The following is a 25,851-nucleotide window of genomic DNA, read 5'->3' on the forward strand; positions in this document are numbered from 1 at the left end:
AGATTGCAGGTAACCATCTTCAAGGCTGAAAAACTAGAACTAAAGTCCCCCAAAGCACTAAGCAGGCAGTGTTCCACACGAAGCATCTACAGTGTATTAAAAAGGAGAGAATAAAGTCCAATGGACAGTGTTTCCTGGATCTAGTCACGATAATATTTGGGAGCAGATAAGAGAAAATAAATTTGCAACAATATATAAAAAAAGGATTGTCCCACTGATGCTCGACACGGAGAATAAACTAGCTTGGCTATCTTCAGGGCTGCATTTAAGTGCAGAATTAGTTTTCCTTTAGAAGAGAAAACCCATGAAAACTCAACTTACTAGACCTTATGGTTGCAAAGATATGCTGTGAAGTGTTTAGGTAACGCTTGGTGAAATGCCGCCGTTGGGAGCCTATCTGAATGGAAAGGTAGCATATAAATATCTTAAAATGTATTTAAAATCTGAAGACAAGGGGCTGAAGACGATGTCCAGTAGTTGGGAGGGAAATCTTACTCTTCCCACTCCTAACAGAATTATGCAAAATAAGACTCTCTGCATATTTGCCTAACTTATTCCGGTTGCCAGATGTGAAGCGCAGAGTGACTGTTTTGTCAAGATGGTTCTGGGCTGTGTAGTTTTGACTGGCGTGAGCACTAGAAAATTAGCAGGGAGAGGAGACAATCTAGCCACATGACTAGCCCACAAATGACTGCAGAATATGCTTCGCCCGCTTCGTGTTGTGTTTGTGTAACCAATGGCAAAATCAGCATGCATGCTGTGGAGTAGACAAGACACGATTCTTGGAGGAAGAGAGGCAACGCAGGAAGCCAAAGCCAGTAACTTTGCTTTTGTTTTATTGGGTGTGCAGTAGACAAAACGCAGTCTCACAGCCAAAAAAGAAACCAGACAACCAACAAGCGATGAGCCTTCCCCACGCCAGGGCCACCGGCGAAGAGGATTAAAATTGCAAGGGGCGGAGGGGAAAGAAGAGGGCAGCGTACAAATGGGAACAAATGCCAAGAGGCAGAGCAACGGGGCAGGATGGTCGATGGGCCAGTCCCCTATGCTGACAGGGTGTTTGGCGTGAGCACACACACACACACACACGTGTATGTGCGAGAGAGAGAGACTGACACACCGCTTGACTGTACAAGTCTCTGCCTCCGGCAGAGCGGAGGCGTCCTCGGACTGCCTTTGCCAGCACCCCAAAAGTCCCAGCTGCCCTTTTCAACCGGGAGAGGGAGGGTGGAGTCAAAATCATCACCGAATCGCAATCAAACCAACATCCATAAGCTTCTGGATTTTCTGAGCGATGACAGGATTCTTCAAGTGTCTGTGGAGAGAGAGGAAACGAAGGAACTGGCATCAGGGTGGCTGCCTCCCAAAATGGCCGAACAGTTACTGTGTTCCCACTGAGTTGCAGAGAGAGCCTTCTGACAGCACAGAGACAATGTGGGGGCCTGTGTAGCGCTTACTGCATTGGACTAGGATCTTGAAGACCCAGGTTCGAATCCCCACTCTGTCACAGAAGCTTGTTGGGTGACCTTGGGCCAGTACCTCACCCTCAGCCTAACCTCTCTCACATGGTTGTAGAGAACAACGTGAACGGGAGCAGGAAGATGTAAGACACCTTGGGTCCCCACTGGGGAGAAAGGGGGGGGGAGAATAAATGAAATAAACAAAATAAAGATTTACACTTTGTTGAAAACAATTTACATGGGGATTTCAGAAACTACAGGGCTACCGGCAGAGCAAACTGCAGGAAGGCCTTGTGGGAGAGGGTTGCCGGGGCGGAGGAGTGCGTGGCGGAGCTGAGGTGGCTGGCTGCAGCAGTAGCTGCAGCCAGCCAGGCTGCCCCGTGCTGCCGCCGCCACATGCCCCAGTCGAGCGCAGAAGCTGCGAGCCGGGGCTGGGGAGGCGCGCGGAGGCTGCTCCGTGCGTCACCCCAGCAGCAGCTCACGGTTTCTGCGCCCAGCTGGGGTGGAGGAGCGCGCAGCGGAGCTGGCGTGGGCTGGCTACAGCTGCTGCTGCAGCCATCCAGCCAGCTCCGTGCCGCCGCCGCCGCACGCCCCAGCTGGGCGCAGAAGCCGCGAGCCGCTGCTTGAGCGGCGCACAGAGGCTGTGCCCGGCTGGCGTGTGTGGCGGCGGCGGCGGCAGCAGTAGCTGAAGGCAGCTCAGTCACTCCAGCTTCGCTGCGCGCGCCTCCACCCCCAACACCCCCTCCAGCGCCCCTCCCGTGCACACGCTCCCGAGGCCACCGCCTACCTGGCCTCCATGGGCGCGCCGGCCCTGCACATGGCCACCTGCCACAGATGTCAAACCATTTCCAGCCCTTCTCTGTATCTCTCCTGATGCCACAGCACACGAGAGAATTTACAGGAACTTTAAAAGCCCAGAACTCAGAAACTGTCCAGAATAAGGCTTGCAAAATCAGAATCTAGTCAAGGCACTGATCAGTGTACGCAATGCTGATCTGCATTTATTCAGAGTAAAACCTGGATCGCAAATGCTCTTTGCTTTAAGGGCTTTTTCTATACCCATGCATGCCGTTACCAATTTTAGCGCCAGCTCATTTTTTCACATCATCTTTTGACTGTTCAGAGCACGAGATGTTGTTCAAAAGATGCGCTGCTACATGACTGACTGCCAGTGATGTCCCATCAAGCTCAATGGGACTGATGCTCTGGTGTTTAGAACTGCAGCATCACTAGTATAATCTGGCACTATATAGGAGTTGCCAGACTAAAGGTAAAGGAACTTGAAACCAGAACACCCCTTCTTCCATTCAGACCAGCAGCCCCCTCACCCCGGATCTCCGTGGACAACCCAGACCAGTTTGCCCAAGCTGACCACACTAATCCAGCCCCTTCCCCCACTCATCTCCCTGCCCTCACTTACTCGCTTAGCGCCTGTGGATCTTTCTGCATCTGCTCAAGGATCAGCCTCATGGCTGGATCACTCATGATCTGCTGCACCTCGGGATCAGCCATGGCACGGCGCTTCACGTCCTCGGGGTTGTCATTGCGGTTGTACTGAGACATGAGGCAGCGCTGGTAACCCTCTGAGGCTTCCTGCGGGGTTGGAGGCAGTGGCATGAGGGAGTGTGCCTGGAGATGGGGGTGCACCTTGCCCCTGCACGCTAGCGTGTGAACTTGGCAAGATCTACAAAGCTCTGTATTTCTCTGCAATAGCTTCTCGCCCCCTACTGGAACATGTTGGAGAGACACTCGATTTCTTGGGGGATTGCAAACAGCTCAGCATACACAGCTGGGAGAAGAATATGACTGGCTAGGGGGGCATATGTACATGTACATGTGCATATGAAGGCAAACAAGCTTAATGCTTAGGAATGTCCCTTTTCTAGAAGAGAAAAGCTGGTTCCACTAGGAAGGCAATCACAAGGCCAATTTTTCATTCTTGGGGAGCAGGAGAAGGGCACCCACCCCATAACACTCCTCCTAACATTTCTTGACTCTGTAAGGGAAGAGTCCTCCGACCCTGTTGCCTTGGTTACAGCAGCCTCATCTAGCAAATGCGCACTCACCTTGCAGTTTGAGTCAAACTCAAGTGCCTTCTGATAGACATCCATGGCTTTGGTATAATCTTTCATTGCTTCCAGCGCTGCTGCTTTGCGTGTGTAGCCCTTAACTGCAAGCCAACAGAAAACCATTGGTCTCCACCAAATCATGAATTACTAGTCTGTGTTCCCCGATCTAAGTTATCTCGTTAAGAGAAGAAAGCCACTGTCCAACACTACTGGCTACAGCTAAGCATTTTACAGTGTGAACTTAAGGAGAGTGAGCTTGAATGCCACCCATTCATTAGCAGCAAGCCATGGTTCGGTTTTTAACATATGGACCTAGGTGTGGTGGCTTGGAATAAGCTGTAGCCCCTCGGAAATTTCCAGGCAGCTTGTAACCAGATCAGCCTCTGGGCCCTTCCCCATTACCAGAACTCTTTCATGATGTGCTGTTTCATCACCTTTTACCTTCCCCTAATCCCCTTTTCAAAGTTAGCATTCTCAAGATCACAAACTTACTGAAGGTGGGTTCTAGACGGATACATTCTTCACAGTCCTGTGGAAAGAGAAATCACTTTTAAAAGACCACTTTCTCTCCATACTGTGTGGGCCACTGGTTACAATCCTCCTCACAAGGCCTACTCTCTAGGCCCCTGCCTGCAGAAGACAGCAACCAGATAGCACCCTGTCCCAGTGGCTTCAGCATGCTCCCCACCCCACCCCAAGGCTTGCCTGATGCCAAACTTACTGTCTTATAGGCACCTGGGAAAAGCCATCTTTTTACCCTGGCTTTTAAGAGAGATTCCAACTATTTTTTAGGGGTTTTATGCACTACTTCTAGCCTAAGGTAGTCTGCTAAATGTTGTTCTGTTATTCATAATTCTATAGTTTATGATCTTATTATATCGTTTTTATTTTGTGAGTTGCCTCAAGGAGATCTCTAGAGAGGGAGTACATAACATTTCTAAATAATGGAGCTTGCCGCTCACTCCAATGCAAACCTTTCCTAAGCCTTCAAAGCCAGTCTAGCTACTTGTTTCAAGCAAAACAACCTGACAGTAGAGGAAGGAAGAACCCAGAATTTAAAATTAAGTGTTACGTTTACTTGTTCAATTCTGGAGAAGATGTAGGCGTGTATTTGTAAAATTGAAGGACCTACCGTAGGGGTGACCGAACTACAAAAGAACTGGGAATTGGCCCTAAGCCGTTCCAGACCATTAGGTGAACCTGAAGCTGGTAGCAGATGAGGGGAACAGAAGCTTGGCCAGACACCAGATTTAAGTTGTAAGCATTTGCAGCTAGTAAAGAGGAGGTAGTAAGTCTGTTTCTGTACTGCACCAATTTACACTGCAAATGGAATATCCCACAGCTGAATGTTTCCCCCATGCGGGCGCCCAAGAAGTGTGCACGTGCGCACGCACGCACAGAACAAATGGAGCCAAGTTCCAGGCTCCAGGGCAAAAACCGATGTGGAAATTGCTCCTCAAAATCAATGCACAATGCTTTGACACCAGTTTTCAATCTTTCTACCTTCAAGAAACAGCTGGCCAAATCAACAGTATCAACTACCTAGTATTTACAGAAAACATGCAATGGTCAAAGCACTTCACACACACTGTTACATACGTTACATGGGCTGGTATTGTCCCTATATTGCAGGCACGGAGTTGAGACAAACGTCTCAATTAGGACTATGAGTGCAGCAGAGAGGAGATCTGGAGACTACCCTGGAGCATGGCTGATACTTCTGCCCACTTTGCTTGGTCAACTCTTGTATGCCACAGAAATGCGTGCTTTGCAGAGGACTCTGGGCCATTTTCCAAGATACGCACTGTTGACGGAGTTTCTCTATGAATGCGTGCCCCCCCCCTCCCCGAGACCAGCTACTGTGGCCAACATGTCTTTTAAGGAAGCTTATCCACTTTTGCTGATCTCATAAGGAACACCAATCAGCTTCAAAGGGGCTCCAGGGTCCCCCAGAATACAGTTCAAAAGCCCCCCACTCCAGGAGACTCGGTTACCTTCAGTGCTAACTGGAACTCCAGCAGTTTGGTGTAGCAGGCAGCTCTGTTGCTGTAGAGTTTGGCATCGTTGGGGTTGCGTCTGATGGCTTCTGTGTAGTGTTTCATTGCTTGAGGGTAGTCCCCTGTAAGGAAAAAACAGAGAGCCAGCTCATATTAAAAATTTACATCTTGCTTTTAGTCGCTCCGTCCGGCCAATTCTTAATCAACAAAACACTAGAACGGAACAACAGGACTAGTTAAAACATGACACACCGGAAAGGTAAGATCAGCAGCAGGTATGTCACAGAAAAAAACAATTTAAATAACCTTGGATATGTTCAGTTAAGTCGGAAGGATAGTGAAGAAATTAAACTGCTTTATATAAGGAAAACCACTGGGCTATCACGGTCTCCTCTAAGGGTAAACACTCCTCAGGCTGAGGACCTTTACATCTCCTGCTATCGGATTCACTTGACTGGAACTGCTGGGGATTGAGTCTGGAATTTTCTGCATGCCATGGAGATCCATGGCCCCACCTTCTTCAATCAGTGACTCTGCATGGGAGAGTGTTCCCCTAGTTGTGATGCCACAACCAAGAAGGTCCTAGTTCTGGTACCCCCACTCCACCTCAGTGGGAAGAACCCAAAGCGGCAGCACTGGAGAAAATCTGGTTTCTAATACTTCAGATATCATTGTGCCAGACTTTAGAGCTTTATAAGTCAAAATCGGCTCTGTTTGTTTTAAACCCATCTTTCCATCCCAATAGGGTCCTGTGTTTGGTATAAGAAAATGCTTAACTATCAAAAATTTAAAACCACACGTGTGTGTGATGTGCCATCGAGTCATTTCCAATTTACGGTGACCCTATGAACTCCAAAATGTCCTATCACTGATAGCCTTGCTCTGGTCTTGGAAACTGAAGACTGATTACATTTTCATTTTCCGTCTTCGTCTTTTCTTATTGCCTTCAACTTTTTCTAGCATTATTGTCTTTTCCAGTGAGTGTTGTCTTTTCACAATATGACCAAAGTATGACAGCCAGTTTTGTCATTTGAGCTTGAATTGATCTAGAACCCATTTACTTGTCTTTTCGGCCATTCACGTTATCTGTAAAACTCTCTTCCATCAACCACATTTCAAATGAATCAATTTTCTTCCTGTTGGCTTTCTTCATTGTCCAGCGAGGGAATGACAACCCTAGGCAAGAAATTCCAAGGGACAGGTTCCACTGTCCACCACACAGATCTAGCCACTAAACCTCTGATGGCAATGAGACACAAAGCAGACTCTTGATGATCTAAGCATGACGGCTAGAGTGTGGGGCAGCCCTTGAAATATCCAGGTCCAAAAATCACTCAAGTCTTTGAACTGGGCCTGGAAACGAACAGGAAGCAAGCAAAATATTGGCATAACATACTTGGAGTGAGATTTTGAGATTGCTCTGGCAGGCACGGTCTGTATTAAGTTTCCAATTTTTTTTCAAAGGCAGCCCCCACATCCAGCCCATTACAATAATCTAATTTAGATGTCATCAAGGCACATGTGACAATCTACAGTGGTTAACTGGGAGGAAAAACCCTGAGTGCCACTCCAAGCTTCTTAGATAAAAAAAAAATCAGGATAAATGTTAAAGTAATATATAGCAGCAGCAGCTAGCTTCCATGGGTCTGCTGCCACAGAACACCACAGCAAATACACCTGCACTTACAGAACAGTCCTCTGCTCAAAAGCACCCACAGAATCCACAGGATCACAAGGCGCACAAAAGGCCCTCCTTGACCAAAGACCGGTGAACTGCTGCCTGTCAGACAACACCAAACCAGATGGACCGAAGGTGCGTCACTCAGCCTAAGGCAGCTGTGTTATGTTCAGTGGCTCAATGAACGGGCAAAGGTGCGGCTGAGTGCAGACTCTCTCACCTTTCTGGAAACACTCGTTGCCTTTGTTCTTCTCCTCCAAAGCCAGCTCAGGATCAATGTAGGCGAGTCGCTCCTGCTCTTTCAGTATTTTTTCAGCCTGCAGAAGGAAGTTGCGTTTAGAAACAAAAATACCATCACCAGCCCGTATCACTTCTGGAAATCCAGCCAAATCAAAGGCTTTAACGCTGAACCTAAGCCCCTATGCTCTATGTAAACCCCAGTAAAGTGAACGCATGCATTATGGTCATTAATGACAGCTAAGGAGAGTATTCAAGGGATGTGGCAGGAAAGACAGAGTTCCAGCACTTTCTCCCCTATTGGCCACATCCGAGCCTTAGATAAGGAGCTCCTGAACAAGGAAAATGATTCAAGTCCAGTTGCACCTTAGAGATCAACTGGATTTTCAGGGTGTGACATCCGTCTCAGGTTATGCTGCCTCTTTGCTCTTAAAATTACACTGCAGGATTTCTGCAGTCACTCAGCATCACAAATTCCTGCAGGAGTTGTATGAAGAAGACTGGATGCTTGTAGTGAGGGAGGCAGGACAGCAAAGGCAGCCGGAGACCGCAGATGCTTTTGGAGAGTCTGGAGTTGGGGGTGGGGGGCGCAGAGGGACAGGATCAAATTGCCCCCAGTCAGGGTGGATTTGATTTAAGTCACGATTTAAATCACTAGTCATTAAGGCTTGATTTAAATCATAGTTTTCTACATAAAGACTAATTCTTGCTGGTATAACTTTAATATGCAAGTAGATGCCTGCCTTACCAATAGGTAAAGGAACTTCATTAAAGTATTCCCAAACTGGGTCTCTTTTACGGCCTGCTGCCATTATAGGTTTTTTCCTCCAAGGAAAGAATGTGATAAACCTCAGGCCATACACACAAAAGATCCAAATACTTGTGCAGTATTGTGCTCAAAAAGTTTCACTTTCATTTTGTACTGCTTGCCCCTCCCTCCTCACACTTAGTTTCTTCTTGTGCAGATCTATTCCATTCCAAACAATCAGAAAAATATTGGTTGTTGTGGGTTTGTGTACAGTCCCGGGAAACCCACAACAACCATCGTTCTCCAGCCGTGAAAGCCTTCGACAATAAATCAGAAAAATACTGTTTCTCTTCACTGAACTTCTTGAAACTTAGCACTGGAGGGGTTGATTCTGTCTTCATAGGTTTGTAGAACAATAGGATTAAGGTCTTTTTCTCAACTCTGTTCATGTTATAACATTTTTGCTGTGAAGAAGAGGCATGTGATCTCTGCTGAGCTGACACAAATTCAGTTTTGAGAACTGCAAAACCAAGCATCTGTGATAATATCTTGTAGGCAGAGAAACTGCCCAATAATCTTACAAAAACCTCTGGAAGAGCATGACATTGTGAATGGATTAATGGAATTTATTTACCAAAAAAATTAAACATATACAGCCTTATTCTACATAATTAAAAACTAATCTTTATTTCATGATGGAATAACCTTTGGATGGTAATATATTTTCCTCAAAAAGCATTTTATTTTAAAAAATCCAATTTAAATAAAAAAAATCCGATTTAAATAAAAAAATCAGATTTTTTGATTTTTTTAAAAAAAAATCATTGATTTTTATCCACCCTGCACCCAGTAGGAGAAGGTTAAGGAATGCAGCACTTGCCTGCTGACACTTTTTCAACACATCTGGAGTGCGGTGCTCAGCCAGAGACTTATTGTAAAACTGAGTAGCTTCCTTGTACTTTTCCTCCTTGAAGAAAGAGTTGCCAATTCGGGCGTAAGCTCTAGACAGAAGAGAACATGCTTAGAATGAGTTAAGTGCAGGTCCCTGAGCTACAAACTCCCATGCGGTTTTGTTGGGGAGGACAGGGAGAATCAAGCAACACGTAAACAGAGGCTGGTTCCCCAGAGAGAAAGAGGGTGTGATCTTAGGGCTCAGCAGCACTCTCTGCCATTCACAAGAGGACGTTTCAAGCAATCACATTTCAGCTTCCGTACAGTTCACAGATAAAAAGTTCTCAAAGCCTTATAACAGACTGGCTTCTGTTTGCAAAGAAAAAATCCTGAAGAGAGCAAGCAAATTAATGGGCTGGGCCCTTCCAACTGGAAGTATAAGGCACTTAGAGGCAGAGCTTTCATTCATTGTTTTTTCCCCTTCCCCAGCAGTCTCCTAAGACACACTAGAAGCCGCTGGTGGGAATAATGGGAGCCTCTTAGATAACAAGACGTGGCACACACTGATGCAGGAACTCGGACACAGCCACCCCCAACTCACGGCACATGTTTTGCGCTGGTGCTGAGAGAAAAGGCTGATTTGCTCAAATCCCCTACCTGAGTTCAACAACCTATCCAATAAGGCTCCCCCAATTCTGCCTTCCTTACCTGCAGCATTCGCTTTCTAGAAGTCTTAACCGACTGCTCAAGGAAGATTCTGAGTGCATAACAACAACAACGTTTATGGTCCACCTTTCCCACTGAGATCCAAGACGTATGACACAGTACAAGTGAAAATACTATAATGAACAACAGTCTGGACATTCAGTGAAAAAGATACAATATGGTATGGTAGCAGAACATTTGAAAGACAAGCATAAAGCCAAGCACAATGATGAAATCTTTCTGAAACAAAGCATAACTCATTTATATGGCATGCTTAGCAACGTGGAAAACTGTCTAATAGGTACATGTTTATATCAGCAGACAGTACCCAACAGAGCAGCATATAGTTCATGTCCCTACCAATGCATCTTCTGACCTACTGCTTATGACACAGCCCTATCATCTGTACAGAAAGCCCTCCTGAATAATTCAGTTTTGGATTATCCTAGAAAGCCAGAATAATCCAAACCACTTCCTTCGCTCCAAAATAAAGAAAGGTCTATGATGTATAGATCAGGTGTCTGGGTTGGCAAAAGAGTTTCCTGAGAAGTATGTAGGAGCTCAACAGCATATGGTATGGGACTGCAACACCTCCCCTCCCCCTCAACAACAATGGGCGGAAAAGCCACGAAGGATCCCCAAAGAAACAGATGTCCCATCCAAACAGGTTTGCTAAAGACACACAACAGCCCCCAGCAACAGAGGATGGCTCTCAGGAGATGCTTGCTGCTTACTTGGCAATCTGGCGGTAGTCCTCTCGGTTCTCTCGCCCCACCTCGATGGCCTGCTCACACAGCTCCCGGCACTTATTGTAATCCGCCTTTTCAAAATACACCGCTGAAAGAGGAAGGTGGATGAAGAGAGATAAAGCAGTGAGCCCCGACAATCCTAAAACCACAACAGCTATAAGCAACAAGGTCTTTATAGATACAGTTGTCTGATAGGCAAGAAAGCACAAATTCCGGCACTTATACAAAACCACAACAAATTATATGACATTTGAGTCTCTGCCTCAAGGAGCTTATAAACTGGAATTTCAAACAAAAGGGAGAGATAAAAAAGGAGGAAAATGCATTCTTGTCCGTTAGGTTTTGTTTTGGTAGGGAAGGAGACTGCCAGACAACAGGGGAGAAAGACAGCCAATCATGATGCCCAAGAACTAGAGTTTTGGCTTAAGCCTCCTTAGCTGCAATAACCCTGTGCCAATTTTATGTTCTTGAACTGAGAAAAAAAGATGTGGCATAATGGCTAAGTGTCAGCTGGGAAGTGCCCGTTTCAGCCCTCGTCTTTGAGAGGAGGTAAGCTACTTGCTCTCAGCTTCAGCCCTGCCTCTGCACTAGAGGGATAAAGACATTAGTCCTGCCTTACCAGATGTTGTGAGGATTACTGAGAACGTGTGTGGGTGTGTCAACAGTACTATTTTATAAGTTACTATTAAATCGAATCAGGTCCTGGGCAGAAGTGTCATCTTCTTTTGCCAGTATCTTCTTGGCAAAAGGATGACTGAATGCTATGCTTCACTGCTTGCAACTGGGAAATAAGCTACTAACCTGGCACCACTCCAGCGCTAATATTCCCATTCTGGCCTCCTTCCCTGGCGTGGCTTTTTACATCTGCTAAAAACTGCTGGGAACCTCTCACCTGCCTTTGGGAAAGGAAAAGGATCTTCTTTCATCTTACCTGCTTGATTAGTGATATATGTCATGTTGGTCGGATCCAGCTCCTTGGCTTTGTCATAATGCTTCAGGGCTGTTTCAAAGTCTTTCTTCTTGTAGGCCTCATTCCCCAACTCTTTCTCCTTAAGAGCCTGAAAAGCAATCAAGATGTCTTTAAAGACATATTCCAGAGTCAAGGGGAGATTTAGGACCCTTCAAGGATGAAGACGTTTACTGCAGGAGAAACGGAAGATACCACTTGGATAAAGTGTGTATGCAAACAGAAGGAGGAAGAGGAGAGAACATTACAGGGGGCCCAGCAATCTACGAAACAGGTGTGCAGCATTCCTATGCAGAATTCAAAGGACAAGATCCAGAGAAAAAAATCTCACAGTGAATGCGCACTAACCCCAACCAGGGATGAATCATGATGAATAGTGAACATCAAGAACGAGGACAATGGGCAGTAACCTACCTTCCCTGGGTAGAAAGCATATGGAGTTTCCCCCACATTCCTCTCCATTGCTGCAGCTCTTTTGGGTCACGGGATCCGTGCTCAGGAACAACTGTGAGGACTGGCACGCTGGAGCAAGGAGGGGATGAAACTGCTCCCTCCCTCAGCTGACCTGCTCTTGCAGAAGGGGAAGGAGTAGTGGACAGGATCAGATAAACACTCTCTAATTGCAGAATGGACCAATGATGGACCAATGATGATCTGCTCACTTTCCTGTCCTCTTTATTGATTTATATTTTTTATCTTGCCGCTGGACACAGTGTTACTTTTTGGCTAATGTTACGTGACTGAAAATATGAATCAATTAAATCTTAAACCAATCATAGTTGATCTATGCTATCACATGAAAAAAGATCTTAGATTTTTTGCAAAGGATAACACAAATAGTCCTTTACAGAAGCGGTGACGACCAACTCCTTGACCATTCCTCACTCCAGCGCCTCCACCTGCCTGGCTGTTCCTTTGCATGGATCCTGCGAATGATCTTCCTGGGGTGGGGAAAAAGCTGCAGCCAAGGAGACGAAAACGGGAAGACTATACACCTTCTTGTGCACAGAGAGATGGGAGTCTGCCCAGTTAGTATAAGGATCTACGGCTGCAAAACACAGTCCTCAAGAATCACAGCCAAAGGGTGCTCCGGCACGTTAGAAGCATCGTAGCCTGCCCTGGAGCTGCTTCCCATGCTGCACCACTGCCCAGACGTGAGGCAAGTTTACGTGGCAGTATAAGCTAATGGCCTCTGAATCTCTGCATTCAGCAGGCAGTACCTGCTTCTTGTTCTCTGGGAGGTCTTCCTCCATGGGCTCCGGTTTCTGTTCCTTCTTGGGGGGAGGCGGAGGTGGTGGGGGAGACATCGCTTCATCGTCATCATCTGCACCAGCCAAGTCTACTCCAAGCAGCACCCCCAGGGTTGTCATCACGCGTGGGTCCTTCAATTTCCTGTCATGAAGCAGAGCACGGAACAAACAAGTTACGTGCTGGAGACAGCAGGATCCAGAGGCCTGGAGACAAAGGGTCTACCTTTGCCTCTTCTACACACAAGCATTGTTTACAGCCACTCTTATCCCGAATTAAGACACAATCCACATAATACCATTGCTCAGGATTACCTACGATGCTACAGAGCCCATGGGTGCCCAGTCACTATTAGTCTAAGTTCCTCCTCTGTAAAAATCTAAACAAAGGAAATCTTCATCACAAGATCATCAACTCTGTTAGTCCTTTCGAAGTCCGTAGAGCACTTGTGCCTTTGAGATGCCAAAAACCCACCTGAAGGGCTGTCCTATCAATATCCAATGGTACTTCCTGCGCCTACCTTGAGGACTGCAGGCAATGAGGCACTGGGGTTGAGTTTTGGAGAGAGAGCCTGAGAGATGGGCTCACCCTCCAAGGAAGCCAGCAGACACACACGCCAATTTCCTCCCTGGGGAGATGGCTGGAAACCACAACTATATAAGGACTCCTTTGAGGCCCTGTAATGGGAATTAGACCCTTTAAGAGGCATCCATTGGAGGGCAAATCTAATGCTAACGGCAATGGCAAACCACCCCGTAACAAAAAGTCTGCCAAGACAATGTCGTGATGTGACTCCCCCCATGGGTCAGTAAAGACTCGGTGCTTGCACCTTTACCTTAAAAATTTTTTTTTTTAAAATAACATATAAAGTTGTTGCAGTTGAAGACAGATTAAAGTTAGAACTTGAGAGGGGGGATCAAATACAGCACAGTGATAAAAGCATTCACTGTGCTCTGGTCTCCAGCCAGCCCACTGCTCCTGGCAGCACCTTCTCCAAAGGATGTAGTACCAGAGATTTCCTAGGGGGCCGAACACCACTATAAACGACTTCTTCCTGTCACAGAATTTCCTGCCAAGCCCACTGGACCAGAGTTCCCAGTGCAACTGTATAAAGGTTTGAGTGGACAGACTCTGGGCTTGGGTATAAAAATCTAGATCAATAAACTGAGGGCCAAGGAGGCAAAGGACTGGGAACGAAGATGGTTTACTTTTGAAAAGTGAACTAGCATAACGTTTATTTAGACAAAGACTGTGGTAAACTTTAATGCTTAATCAGGAGTTGTGGGACATTACATTTCAGACTGTATGGGCCCAAGGAAAAGTTTCTCTCAGGCAGGTTTATAGCACAGAAAATACAGCACTTTGCTACAGTTAAGTTGCACAACACCTCAGCCCTCCAGAAAGTGAAACTTAACCAAAGATCTGATATTTCCATAGATCTTTAGTTCTCTTTCCCATTAAACTAAGCCTTCTAACTCTCCCACTGACAACTTCCAACTTCTAACTCTCAATCCTCCAAAACCAAACTGACTAAACCTTCCCCCATCACTCTTTCCCCAAACAAATCTCTTATGGGTTGGTTCAAGGAGCTGCTCTGACAAGTCCCTGTGTTGCTGGGGTAACATTCCTGAGCTCCCCCTCCAAACCCTGAGAGTAAAGATCTACTTTCCCCCAAGGAGGAATCCAGTAACAGCCACACAGTCAATGCCACAGCTGGGACCGAGTTCTGCTCCCTGCCGTTTCCAGAATTTTACAATGCAGAAAGGCTCTGTTCTTTTGATGGATGTTGGAACTAGTTATGTATGGTGTAGTAAGGGTATAGGGGCCATTTTTTTCTAAAATAGACTCGACAGCTACAAAGCATTGACTATTTAATTTAATTTATCCCCTAACGGACTAGCCATTTAATTACTTTGATCCAAGCCGCTAGGGAAGAGAAGTGCATGCACTTGGGACAAAAACTATTTCAAGCTGCTTTGTGCCAGTATGATAGAATTTAACAAATCTGAATGGCCTGGGCGCAATTCCTGATACCTCAGGTTTAAGTAAACTTGTCAGAACATCTGTATTGGATCTGATGAAGTAGGCAACACTACAATAGAGAATTCCATGGTCCGATTCACTGTAAACCAGCTTCATATGTGCGTCTTTCAGCATGCCACCATGCAGTTAATATACACATGCACAGCAGCACCCTAGCACTTCAAAGCTGACATGTGCATCACCAGTCACATCTGACCCCTTTCCAGCAGGCACTTTGTGCAGAAACCGATGGATTTCCCAAACCAAGTGAAACCCAGGGGCCGTGGGTTGCTCTCATATTTCTGTCTCCAACTGTTCTGGAACTCTGCATCCAAACCTTGCCCTCAGCTGGTGGCACGGACACCTGGCCTCTGCAAGCTACATATCCCATTTTCATTCTGTGTTTGAGTCATAATGCAGAACAAATGTTGTCTGGCGCACCACCAATGGATGCAGGCACCAATGCCCAAGGCAACGGAGGCATCAAGGCTATTACATGGCTACCACCAGAAGAAGGCTGTGCCCTCAAGCTGTAACTGACCTACGGTGATCCCACCCACAGGGCATTCCAGGTGAGAGACAAGCACAGGTAGTTTGCCATTGCATTCCTTTGCATAGCAACCTAAGTCATCCTTGGTGGTCTCCCACCAATGTACTAACTATGGCTGACCCTGCTTAGCTCCTAGGCTCTGATGACCCTCGGCTAAGCTGGGCTACTTGGGCTGCTATCACCAGACCTAACTACAAATCCACCTCCGGATTCTGCCTCCAAGTGTCCAAGTTTCCTGCAAGTGGTGCCGTTTCCAGGGCCGATGATACCCTCAACTGCCCCATCTCTGCCCTCTTTCAAGGTGACAAACAAAGCTGTGGTAGCTGAATGTGGTAGCTGCCGCATACAGGCAGTCTCCCTCTGAATATCAGATCCTGGTGACAAACAAAGTGAAGGCTATGTATCTCACACCATATTAAGAAGCTCTCCAGAAACCGCCTTGCTGCTGAAGACAGAATACTGGACTGGACGGGCACTTACGTCCCCAGCTCCGAGGGCTTGTTGCGGAGCTGTTCGATCAGGTCTCTGTAGCTCGGGTCGCTGAGCAAGCTTCTTGTGCGGGGGTCGCTCTCCAGTTTCTGGTACAGGTTAGGCATGTTGAAAGGGTTCATGAGATTCCTTTCTGAAGGGATGAACGAGAGAAAAGTGAGATTTCTTTAAGCAACGTGCAGCGCCACTCTTGGTAACAGGATCGTTTCTGTCAACCACACCTGCCAATCCTGGCGAAGACCAGGAAGAGGAGTGCCTCATGCAAGGTGTGATGCTCCTGGCCAACACCTAGCTGCACCACGTGTGTGTCTTTCAAGAGCCAGCCTGTGTGGAAATACAAGTTCCTGACTTTTCAGCCTGGAATCTCAAAGGAGGCCCAGCCCTTCAGTGCTGTCTCAAAGCAATGAGCTTTGAGTCCAACTATCTCTGCCACAGCTTCCCCCCTTTTGGGCATGCAGTACAGGGATCGGAGGTCACCTGGGCAAGGTGCTGTGGAAAGGAATCAATCCAGGAGGTGGCTTTGCCGGTACACCAGTCTGGTGTTTTGTACGGCAATCTTATTTTCTTCCTAAGGCATAACTAACTTCTCTGGTGTTCGCACCGACTACTTTAAAGAGTTTTTAGGATAAATGCAAGTGATTCCATATCCCTCATCTGGATTTATTTGCATTTATACGGACGAAAATATGACAAAGCAAATATGCCAAGTGTACTCCTAGTGAGATTGTCAGAACCACAAAGAACCTTGGCCGCTGGAAACAATAACACTTAGGGCCAGTTCAGATGTAAATCAGGACTGTGGTTAGTTTTGTAAAACAAGGTTTTGGCTCACAGCAATCAGTCAACCTTGGTTTGCCTCAAATTTGTTGGTTTCATCCCTTTGGCACATTCCTCCGCCTCCCCTGCAATGATCCGGCTGGTACTCTAGTCTGTACTGCTGTGAGGGTGGCGTAGGGGAACAAGCTAGGAAAGCAGCACTTGTATGTCATGCAAAACCATAGCTTAAACTAGCTGCAGTTAATAGACCAGCGTCCAAACATTGTTTCAGGTCCTGGTATAATGTACCTCAACTAACAGTCAATGAAGCAGCCTGTGTTTGGATGATCATACTAACCGTAGTTTAGCTTTGTGTGGCATTAGATTATATAGTCATGGAGAACAGGTCTATCAGTGGCACCTAGCTAAGGTGACTATAGGGAACCTCCACATCCAGAGGCAGTCTATCTCTGAATGTCATTGCCAGGAGGCAACGTCAGGGGAGGGTTTCAGCCTCTACGCCCTGCTGACCCTCAATAACAACTGGCTAGCCACTGTGTATGACAGAATGCTGGACTAGATGGACCACTGGTCCGATCCAGCGGGGCTCTTCTTACGTTCTTATGACATCTGATAAGAACTTTTTCTGTCAAGCTGGAGGCCCTCTTCAATGACAGTGCTTGGAAACCATCAGTGATTGAAGACCTGAGGCAGAGCAGCACTGAACTCCTCCCTGCATGGCTCCCAGGGCATTAAAGACGTCCAGTCCTGGGAAGGAGGGGCTAGGGCACGCATCGCCTGGCAACAGCCATTCAAAGGCCACAGACAGAACACCATCTGAATAACCCATACGCCCAGATTTTGTTTTTAAAACTGTTCTCGCTTTTCCGGGTGTGCGAGGATGAATTCATTCGTTCCTCAATGCCCTCCACTTGCAACTATGCCTAGCGTGTACAAAACAAGTCCGTTCCATCTTCCAACTCAATTCAAGCTACCAAAACATTCAGAAGGGGCTCACCACTGAGAATGAGAGATTTCTTTATTGGAAAATAATTGGGGAGGACTGTACACAAACCGACAGATCAGACAAATATTGGATATTCCCCCATTTGATTCCTGCAGCTGCTAGCAAGGTCCCACTAGGCCAGGGCTTAGTGGACTCCTCCTTTGGAATAATGTCAAACTTTTTTTCAATTCAGCTGCAGAACTAGGAACAGCACACGTTCAGGTGCCACAAGGATGGAAGCATACCTTACCTGCCAGCCTGGCTTCCATGTTATGGAGGCCTTCCTTCAACTGTGCATTGCCTGGCTCATGTTTCAGGCCTTCTTCGTAAGTTTTCTTGGCCTCTTCAAAGCGGTTCAGGAATTCCAAGGCAGCTGCCTTTCGGGAATAGCCCTATGGGCAAGAGAAAAGAGGTGATGTCAGTGAGGCTGCCAGGAAGCAGAGAATGCTACTGGCACTTCCACAAAATATGACATTCAGTATCAGTGACAGCTACTTCCAGGGCTTCAGATCAGCCCTCACTCCAGATGTGGCTTGAGATCTGAGATTGTTTGAAAGTGGCATTTCCCTTGGAAAAAGGGCCCTGAACTGAGGACAGTTGGAAGGTGTTATTAAAGGCAAGGAAGCAATAAGCTGGATGTGAACAGTTTTTTTTTAAATTTAATTTTAGTTGCAAAATCTTATACTATGAACAAGAAACATATTTGGTATCATTCTTCCAATAACCTATTAACACAATTGTTGTTATTTACATTCAGGTTAAGAGTTTCTGAATAAAAAATATCTTCCCTGATGCTTTTATTGCTCTCTGACGATGATGTTGAGTATATATTTTCCTAATGCCTTTTCAAGAGTTATCAAAAATAGTAAGCAAACTATAATAGTCCTGGGTTGGCAAAAGCTTTTTTACAAAATCTTTTTACCACTGCTCTATGAAATGTGATTTATGATTTGGTCATCCTGATGGTTTTTATTTGGTCGGTGAGTTTTTCCATAGTAAATTGGTCTCACACTCGGGTAAGCCAATTTGAAATGGTTGGGGTTCCATTTTCCTTCCACAATGAGGCAACTGTTGATTTAGCAGCCAATAAAAAATTTCCAATCAAATTTTTGTGTACATTTGGGAGCGAGTCATCTTGCCAATCATTTAGGAGAATGGTTTCCGGCATCAGTGGGACTGAATAGTTAGTTATGACTTTGATATGTTTAACCACTTTAGTCCAGAATTGTTGAATATAAACACATTCTCACCAACGACATGGACAGCTATGAGCAAGGGTCATGGATCAGAAACGGAGCACCTGCTCAGCATGCACAAGGTCCCAGATTCAGTCCCTGGCCTCTCAGGAAGCAGATAATGGGAAAGGCCTCTTTCTGCCTTTAACCTTGAGAGCCACTTCCAGAGTTGATAACACTAAGGCAGTTTCACGTATTCATATGAGCAAACAGACTAGATCAGCAGCAGGCAACTTTTTCGGCATGAGTGAGAAAAATCCCGTAATGCCTACATGTCAAGATGTTGGCGTGCTGTGAAGAGAGATACATGCTGTGTGTGGCCAGACACATTGGGAGCAGGCTGAGCCCCAGCAGCAGTCCAGCTGCCTCAGGGATTCATGGTCCCCTTAGACCACTAGACAGAATTCAGCCCTGTGGGGAGAGAAAAATGGTCCAGATGTGCCTGTCTGGCACGTACTTGCTGAGGGTTGCCTATATCTGGACTAGACTTCTGCAAGGTGCCAGCTACAGAATTCTTTTGCTGAAACTGTTCAGGGACGAGCAGTACTCTCTGGTGGAGTCAACCAAGTGAGTCTAAAAGAGGTACAGGGACTCCCAACCACACAGAGGATTTCCCTGCCCTGAAAAGAGTCTCAGCTAGAAAGATCCTCTCACCTTGCCCCACTCCGGCTTCAGCTCGACGGTCTTGCAAGCATCTTCCAAGGCTTTCTGATATTCCCCCTTTTTGGCGTAAGCCGCAGACCTGTTGCTGTACAGCACGTGGTTGGAAGAGTCCAACTTAATGGCCTCAGAGTAGTGCTTGATAGCTTCAGCTGTGTTTCCTGAGCTCAGGGCTTTGTTACCTTTCTCCTTCAACTGGTTCACCTGAGAAGCATCAAAAAAGAGAGAAAAACCCCTCAAAGGCTTGTTAAGGATTCTGTGTGCTAGTAACCCAGTAAAGGAACCTATTTCCCCACTGCACTATTTCTTATAAAATAATGAGCACCCTGGATTAGTTACTCTATTATAACCTGCATCCAGACCTACATTTTTGCTTTCATGAACTAGAGCTTGGGTTTATAAAGACAAAAGAATGTTCTTCCTACTAAAGCTCTCGATGTTTTGAAAAGAACCTGGCCTTCCTAAGCTGGTCGTCACTTAAAGACACACACTTGCAACTGATCACCTAAGGCTCAATTTGAACATCTCCCGTGGGATCCTGCACCCACACAGCACCTCATTTTAACTAGGCTCCTACCCAAGCAAAACAGCTACTTCAGCCAGCGTCATGCTGAAATTGAGCCAAATATGCAAGGCAGGCAGGAATACCAACCAAAAAGAAATCCCTTTAACCAGCCAGTCTGCACAGTGATGTGGGTGGCAGTTGAAAACTGGTCCAGGTTTGCTTTTCATATAACCCAGATGTAGCACTCAAATGGGGGGACAGCAGAAGCTCCCTTCTTAATTCGTAGGGCTTGCTCTGCTCTCCAGGGGACAACCTGGGGAGGAGGGGGGGGCCCTGAAAGTTGATTGTGGAGCTTGTGAGGAGAGGGGGCCACGGGTCATTGGTAGAGAGCATCTGCCTGACATGTAGAAGGCCCCAGGTTCAATCCCCAGCATCTCCAGTTAAATAGCACACAATGCGAAAGACCTCTGCCTGAGACCCTGGAGAGCAGCTGCCAGTCTGAGTAGACAACGCTGATTTTGATGAACCATATGCCTAGTTCAATATACAGCCGGTTCAATTTAACTGGCTCCATCTAATTGCTTTTCAGTGATGCAGCACAAGCCTACTGAACCCTATTAATATATTACATACATCGTGCATTGTTTTATTTTACAGGATCAATCAATATACAGACCCTCCATTTCTTACAAGTCAGAAAGATTTTTCATCCCATCAGTGACAACAGCAGGAAGAACTTTCTGCAAAACCTTAATCAACATTTGGTTAATTAAGGGTCAAACGTAACTGTCACGGGGTAACCTCCTCCAGCCCATCAGCCCTCAGTTAACGATCCAACCCAAACACACGAAGCTGCCCCTATACGGAATCAGCCCATCAAGGTCAGGACTGTTTACTCAGACTGACAGCGGCTCTCCAGGGTCTTATGCAGAGATCTTTCACATCACGTACTGTTTGATCCTTTTAACTGGAGATGTCGGGAATTGAACCTGGGGCCTTTGGAACGCCAAGCAGATGTTCTGCCACTGAACCACCCTCCCTCTGAAACTGTCAGCACACCAGGCTTCACCCTAGGAAGAAATGCAGCAAGATCCTGAGGGACAAACAGGCCTCCAGGTATGACTCACTGCTTCCACAGGTAGCATCTCCCTCTAATGAGCTCCAGAGGAAGAGGAGCAGAGAGTGCAGCATTCACTGCCAGCACAAACGGGCAGCCCATGATCTGCCAGGGCAAAACAGGAGGACAACGTCCCCATCACATTCAAGGCCGCTCCTGGAATGAGAGGAAAGCGAAGGCGGCTGAATCACAGCTCCGTTCAGATGGGGACTGATTGCCGAAATTACAGACAGCGAAAAGGAGAATAATCACCATTTTCAACAGCACTGAATTGGAACATTTGGACTATACATGCAGAGGCCTAGGGCCCTTGTGACGCTACTTCGAGAGGAAGAACAGCTGCACATTAAATTGTGGCAAGATTAACGTGCGCACCTACAAAGGGCGAAATAATCTGCAAACAAGTCCAGAAGTAGAGCTCTCATTACTCTTGTCACACAACTGGTGGGAGACGAGAGAACCAGAACTGAACCCAGGGTTTTGTGAAGAGAAGCCAGTGGACTACAGCCAGGTTGCCATAGCTCAACCTTGGCAGAGACTCGTGACAGATTTACTTCGCCTCCCCTACGTGCCCACAATTTCCCCCTTGCAAACAGAAAAATGGCACCTTGCTAGCCTTGTTTAAAAAGGCAGTAACTTTCCACACATTCCATTTTCACACACTAAGGTAACGATGGGTTTCTTTTGCAATTAATGTTGGAATTCAGTGCCTATATTTAGTGTGAGGTCAGACAGGGCTATAAGTTCAGTGGCAAAGCTGATGCTTTGCATGCAGAAGCTTATTTATTTAAAACATTTCAGGGCTGCCTTTCCACCCAAATAGGGTCCTACACCAGCCTGTTTGGTGTAGTGCTTAAAAGCAAGGGACTCTAATCTGGAGAACCAGGTTTGATTCCCCACTCCTCCACTTATAGTCAGCTGGGTGACCTTGGGTCAGTCACAGCTTCTAGGAGCTCTCTCAGCCCCACCCACCTCACAGGGTGATTACTGTTGTGAGGATAATGACATACTTTGTAAACTGTTCTGAGTGGGCATTAAGCTGTCCTGAAGTGCGGTATATAAATCAAATGTTGTTGTTATTATTATTATTATTAAACAATGGCAGACATCAAAACACTAAAATAAGTTCCTATGAATACCATAACAATTTAAAAAACTATTTCTAGCAGCAGAGCTGGGAAAGTGCCACAGTTAGAGACTGGAGAAACAGCTGTTAATCTGAGTAGGGCAATACAGCCTCAGATGGACCACAGATCCAGCTCAATGCAACTTCCTGTTTTTATACTAATTCATCACTGAGCCCTTTTCACCAGAGAAATTTACGTTTGCACAGTGATTCCAATACTGCACAAAACTACATCAAGATCAACACCACCAAGCATGAGTGCAGAGGACCAATAGAGCCCTCCCTTTGCTATGGTGATGCAAAACTTCCCCTGAAACAGGACAGCTGAAATGCCTCTCTCAAAGTTTCCCTCTAGCAGCTGCCAAACATGCTGCAACTTGCCGACTGAGGTAAGCCCAGAAGGCACCCGAGAACAAGCATGCCTTTAAGAGCTATAGAGTCCCATCAAACCACAAGCAACCCAACCAGGGAACAGCTTCTGCTTCAATCCATGTGTTGCGGCACCCACATAAATCACCTCAAAGCAAAATACAACACACACCCCATGAAACAGTATACAACATCAAGCTTCAGAAACTGTTCCGCATATGCATTTCAATTTCTTGGTCTCACTCTTAAGAGATGACTCTGCATCTCCAAAGCCCTCCATAGACACCTTCCTAAATTGTGTATCTTTCCCAGCACAATTCAGAATTTCAAAATCACAACCCTAGATCAAGATCCCATATAATACTTGAAAGATACACTTTCCAAAAATAATGCTCTGTATTGGACCCGTGCTGCAGGATACTCATTCCAAATCCGATAGACACATTGCCATTTCCCATGCAAGGTACCTACTGGACACCCCCTTCTGAGGTACTCTCTTCTAAAACCTTACCTCCTAGGGGCAAATTCTGAGAGCAAGCCTAGATACACTAACGAGAGCTCTATGATGAACACCTTTGCAGCAAGTTTCAAATATTAAAATACAGTGGCATCAGGCCATCCAATGATCCTCACAGCTCCTCAGGGTGGAAAATGCACGTACTCCTACAGCAACAGTACCCCACCCTCACCCCCTTGTAGGACAAACAGTCAAGACAGGGAGGAGTGTGATAAACCCATCTAAATCAGGGCATCACGTATTCTGCATAGTTTTTAAAAAGTGGAAGATGAATGTACCGATCTCCAATCTAGTTTGGCCTGCAAAGAATAAAAGCAGAACGCTAAGACAGGGCTATTGTAAGATATGCAAAACAATCTAAGTATTCAAATATACCATAAAACATTAATACTAGTAGCCTATTGTTCATTTTTGGTTACATTTGAGTAATTTTACATAGCTAACCCTAGCCCACAGGCAAGACCCTCACACATGTCCCACTTTTTCTCCATCTACACCATTTCAGTCCATATTACCCCTCCAGGTCCACCCACCCACTACCCCACAGTACTACTTGCTCAAACCCCAATGTCCCTTGCACAGTTGTAGCACCTCCTTCCCTACCATCTCATATTATATTATCCTTCGTGTACCTATTACCTTCTAGTCTCCTCACCTTCGCATGATACCATCCCATAGTTAGACTTTTCCCCCTTAATAAGTCTAGGGGAGGGCATATTAGTCCTTCTGCCAGTCAAAATACACAAGAGTCCTGCTGTGGCACCTTAAAGGCAAACTACTATTTGCACCAGAACAAAACTATGTCTGTCTTTCAAGATACCAAAGGTGTCCTGTTGCATTTTTTCCTCAAGGCCCTCAAACCCACCTTAACAGCCCCTACCCAAGCAATAACTGTGATTAAAGATCACTCTGGATAGAAGAGCAGAATCTATAAACAAAATCAGTGTTGTTGTTATTCCCACAACACAGTAAGGGAGCTGGGGCTGAGAGGCTTACCCAAGGCCACCTGCTGAGCTCGTGGCAGTAGTGGGATTTGAACCAGCAGAGTTCTGATTCACCACCCAATCACTGCTACAGCAGCTCCCTCAATGACACACACCTTACCAGCCTTCAAACCTGCCACACTTTCCACCCTCAAGACCCCCAAATTCTGACACCCCCTGGGCCTAACCTTCCCAGAATCCCTTGCCCAGAAAGCCCTCTTTCAAGACCCTCTCCCTTCCTGAGCTCTACCCACAATCCCTTGCCTCGTGCTACACCATATTCTCAACCCCCCCCATTCAAGGACCCCCTGAGACTCACTTTCCCACAATCCTTTGCACACAGACAGCCCCTCGGAGACCCCCTCCTCTCCTAACCACCCCTCTTCCCAGAGTCCCTTGCTTTTCTCCACCATGGATCACCCCCCAGGGTCCCCCTTCCTCTCAAGCTCCCTGAGAAAGGCAAGGGCCTCAAATTTCTCTCACAAAACCACATTCCCTCAGGACCCCCTTCCCATGAGCCTTTGCGCAAGATGCAAGCCCTGCTTTTTCTTTCCTCCTCCCCACCTTCTCCATGGCGCCGGCCAGGTCTCCGCGCCACCACTGCCGCCGCCTCTACTTAAGCCTTCCCCCCCTCCCTCGCTCCCTGCGCCCGCCTTTCCTTTTCCCACCCCGCCTTCTGGAACCTGCTAGAACCCTCCGGCCCCGCCCCCAGCCCTTCCGATTGGCTCCCGCCTCGTCCTGAGAGACACGCCCCCTTTCCCCGCCTCTTCAGTTAGCATGTTCGGTGACCCGCCCCTTCCTTGGGCTTCCTTAGTGAGCATTTCCCCCTCGCCTCTCCACAGCGTCCCGCCTCCGCCTCACGTTGATAGGATGGCCGTCACGAGCGGGCTAGCTCCTTGCTGTTCATAGGTTTCTGTTTGTGTGCAAAGAGTGGTTGATTGCGAGAGGCGTCCCGGATTCCTATTGGACCCATTGGGAAGGGAGGGGTTGTTTCTAATAAAGCAACCGTCTTCTCATGGGCAAAGCCATGCTTAGGTCCTATTGGGTGAAACAGGTTGAAACGTCATCGAACGCCGCGCCCATTGGCTGGAGATTCCTTCCTTCCCCCTACCTCAAGATCTCTTTCATTGGCTCTTTAGAGTTCTTCTTAGACTGTACCTGAATTGGACATAGAGAGTGACGTCATCACCATGCCTTTTATGGACTCCCCATATGTGACGTATGAAGTTGTGAAACGTTTTACTTAACCCCTTTTTTATGCTACGGTCACGCACGCGCAAAAAAGCTGCAATCTTTAAAACGTCAGTTCTTTGCGCCTTAAAAAAATAATAGTTTTAATTCTAGAATTGGTTTTGATATAACTGGGCATAAATTATGGGGCATGCCGTACGGTGCTGGCCGTTGTAAAAATGCAGGTTCAAACCTTATGCTGACTATAGTTTTGCACATGATTGAGCGTATAATTTTTCTTTTAAAAAACAACAACGCCTTGACTTAAGCATTGCTACAATAAAATAGTTACTTCTGCTCCCCAATGAACAAAGTTCAGTTGTGGTTTTTTTATTTGTTTAAAAGGGCGTATACAAATTTGCAAAGATTTAAAACCAGCAGAAATCAAATACAGAGTCTGCAAATTCAATAATAATACATTTATTTTGAAGTAAGACTCAGTGTGGTAAGAAAGGTAGAATATAAATGCAGTAAATAAATTAGTTTGCTAACCCAACCAACACCGGTTCTTCCATTAATCTCACTGGGCTGTCTTGA

General features: G+C 46.4%; 1 protein-coding gene across 1 annotated transcript; it reads right to left on the reverse strand.

Moving 5' to 3' along the window:
• Window positions 1–819: 819 nt before the first annotated feature.
• STIP1 (stress induced phosphoprotein 1) lies at window positions 820–24,732 on the reverse strand. The gene is made up of 14 exons (XM_054993276.1): window positions 24,649–24,732; window positions 19,462–19,671; window positions 17,823–17,964; window positions 15,802–15,943; window positions 12,722–12,893; window positions 11,466–11,592; window positions 10,520–10,622; window positions 9,070–9,190; window positions 7,425–7,521; window positions 5,524–5,648; window positions 4,022–4,058; window positions 3,527–3,630; window positions 2,881–3,053; window positions 820–1,315 (listed from the first exon to the last, which is right to left on the reverse strand). Exons 1-14 carry the CDS (start codon window positions 24,655–24,657, stop codon window positions 1,243–1,245), a joined length of 1,635 nt encoding a protein of 544 aa, XP_054849251.1. The 5' UTR covers window positions 24,658–24,732; the 3' UTR covers window positions 820–1,242.
• Between the last annotated feature and the right edge of the window lie 1,119 nt (window positions 24,733–25,851).

The sequence above is a fragment of the Eublepharis macularius genome, chromosome 1 (assembly GCF_028583425.1).
Source record: "Eublepharis macularius isolate TG4126 chromosome 1, MPM_Emac_v1.0, whole genome shotgun sequence".
Classification (NCBI taxonomy): domain Eukaryota; kingdom Metazoa; phylum Chordata; class Lepidosauria; order Squamata; family Eublepharidae; genus Eublepharis; species Eublepharis macularius.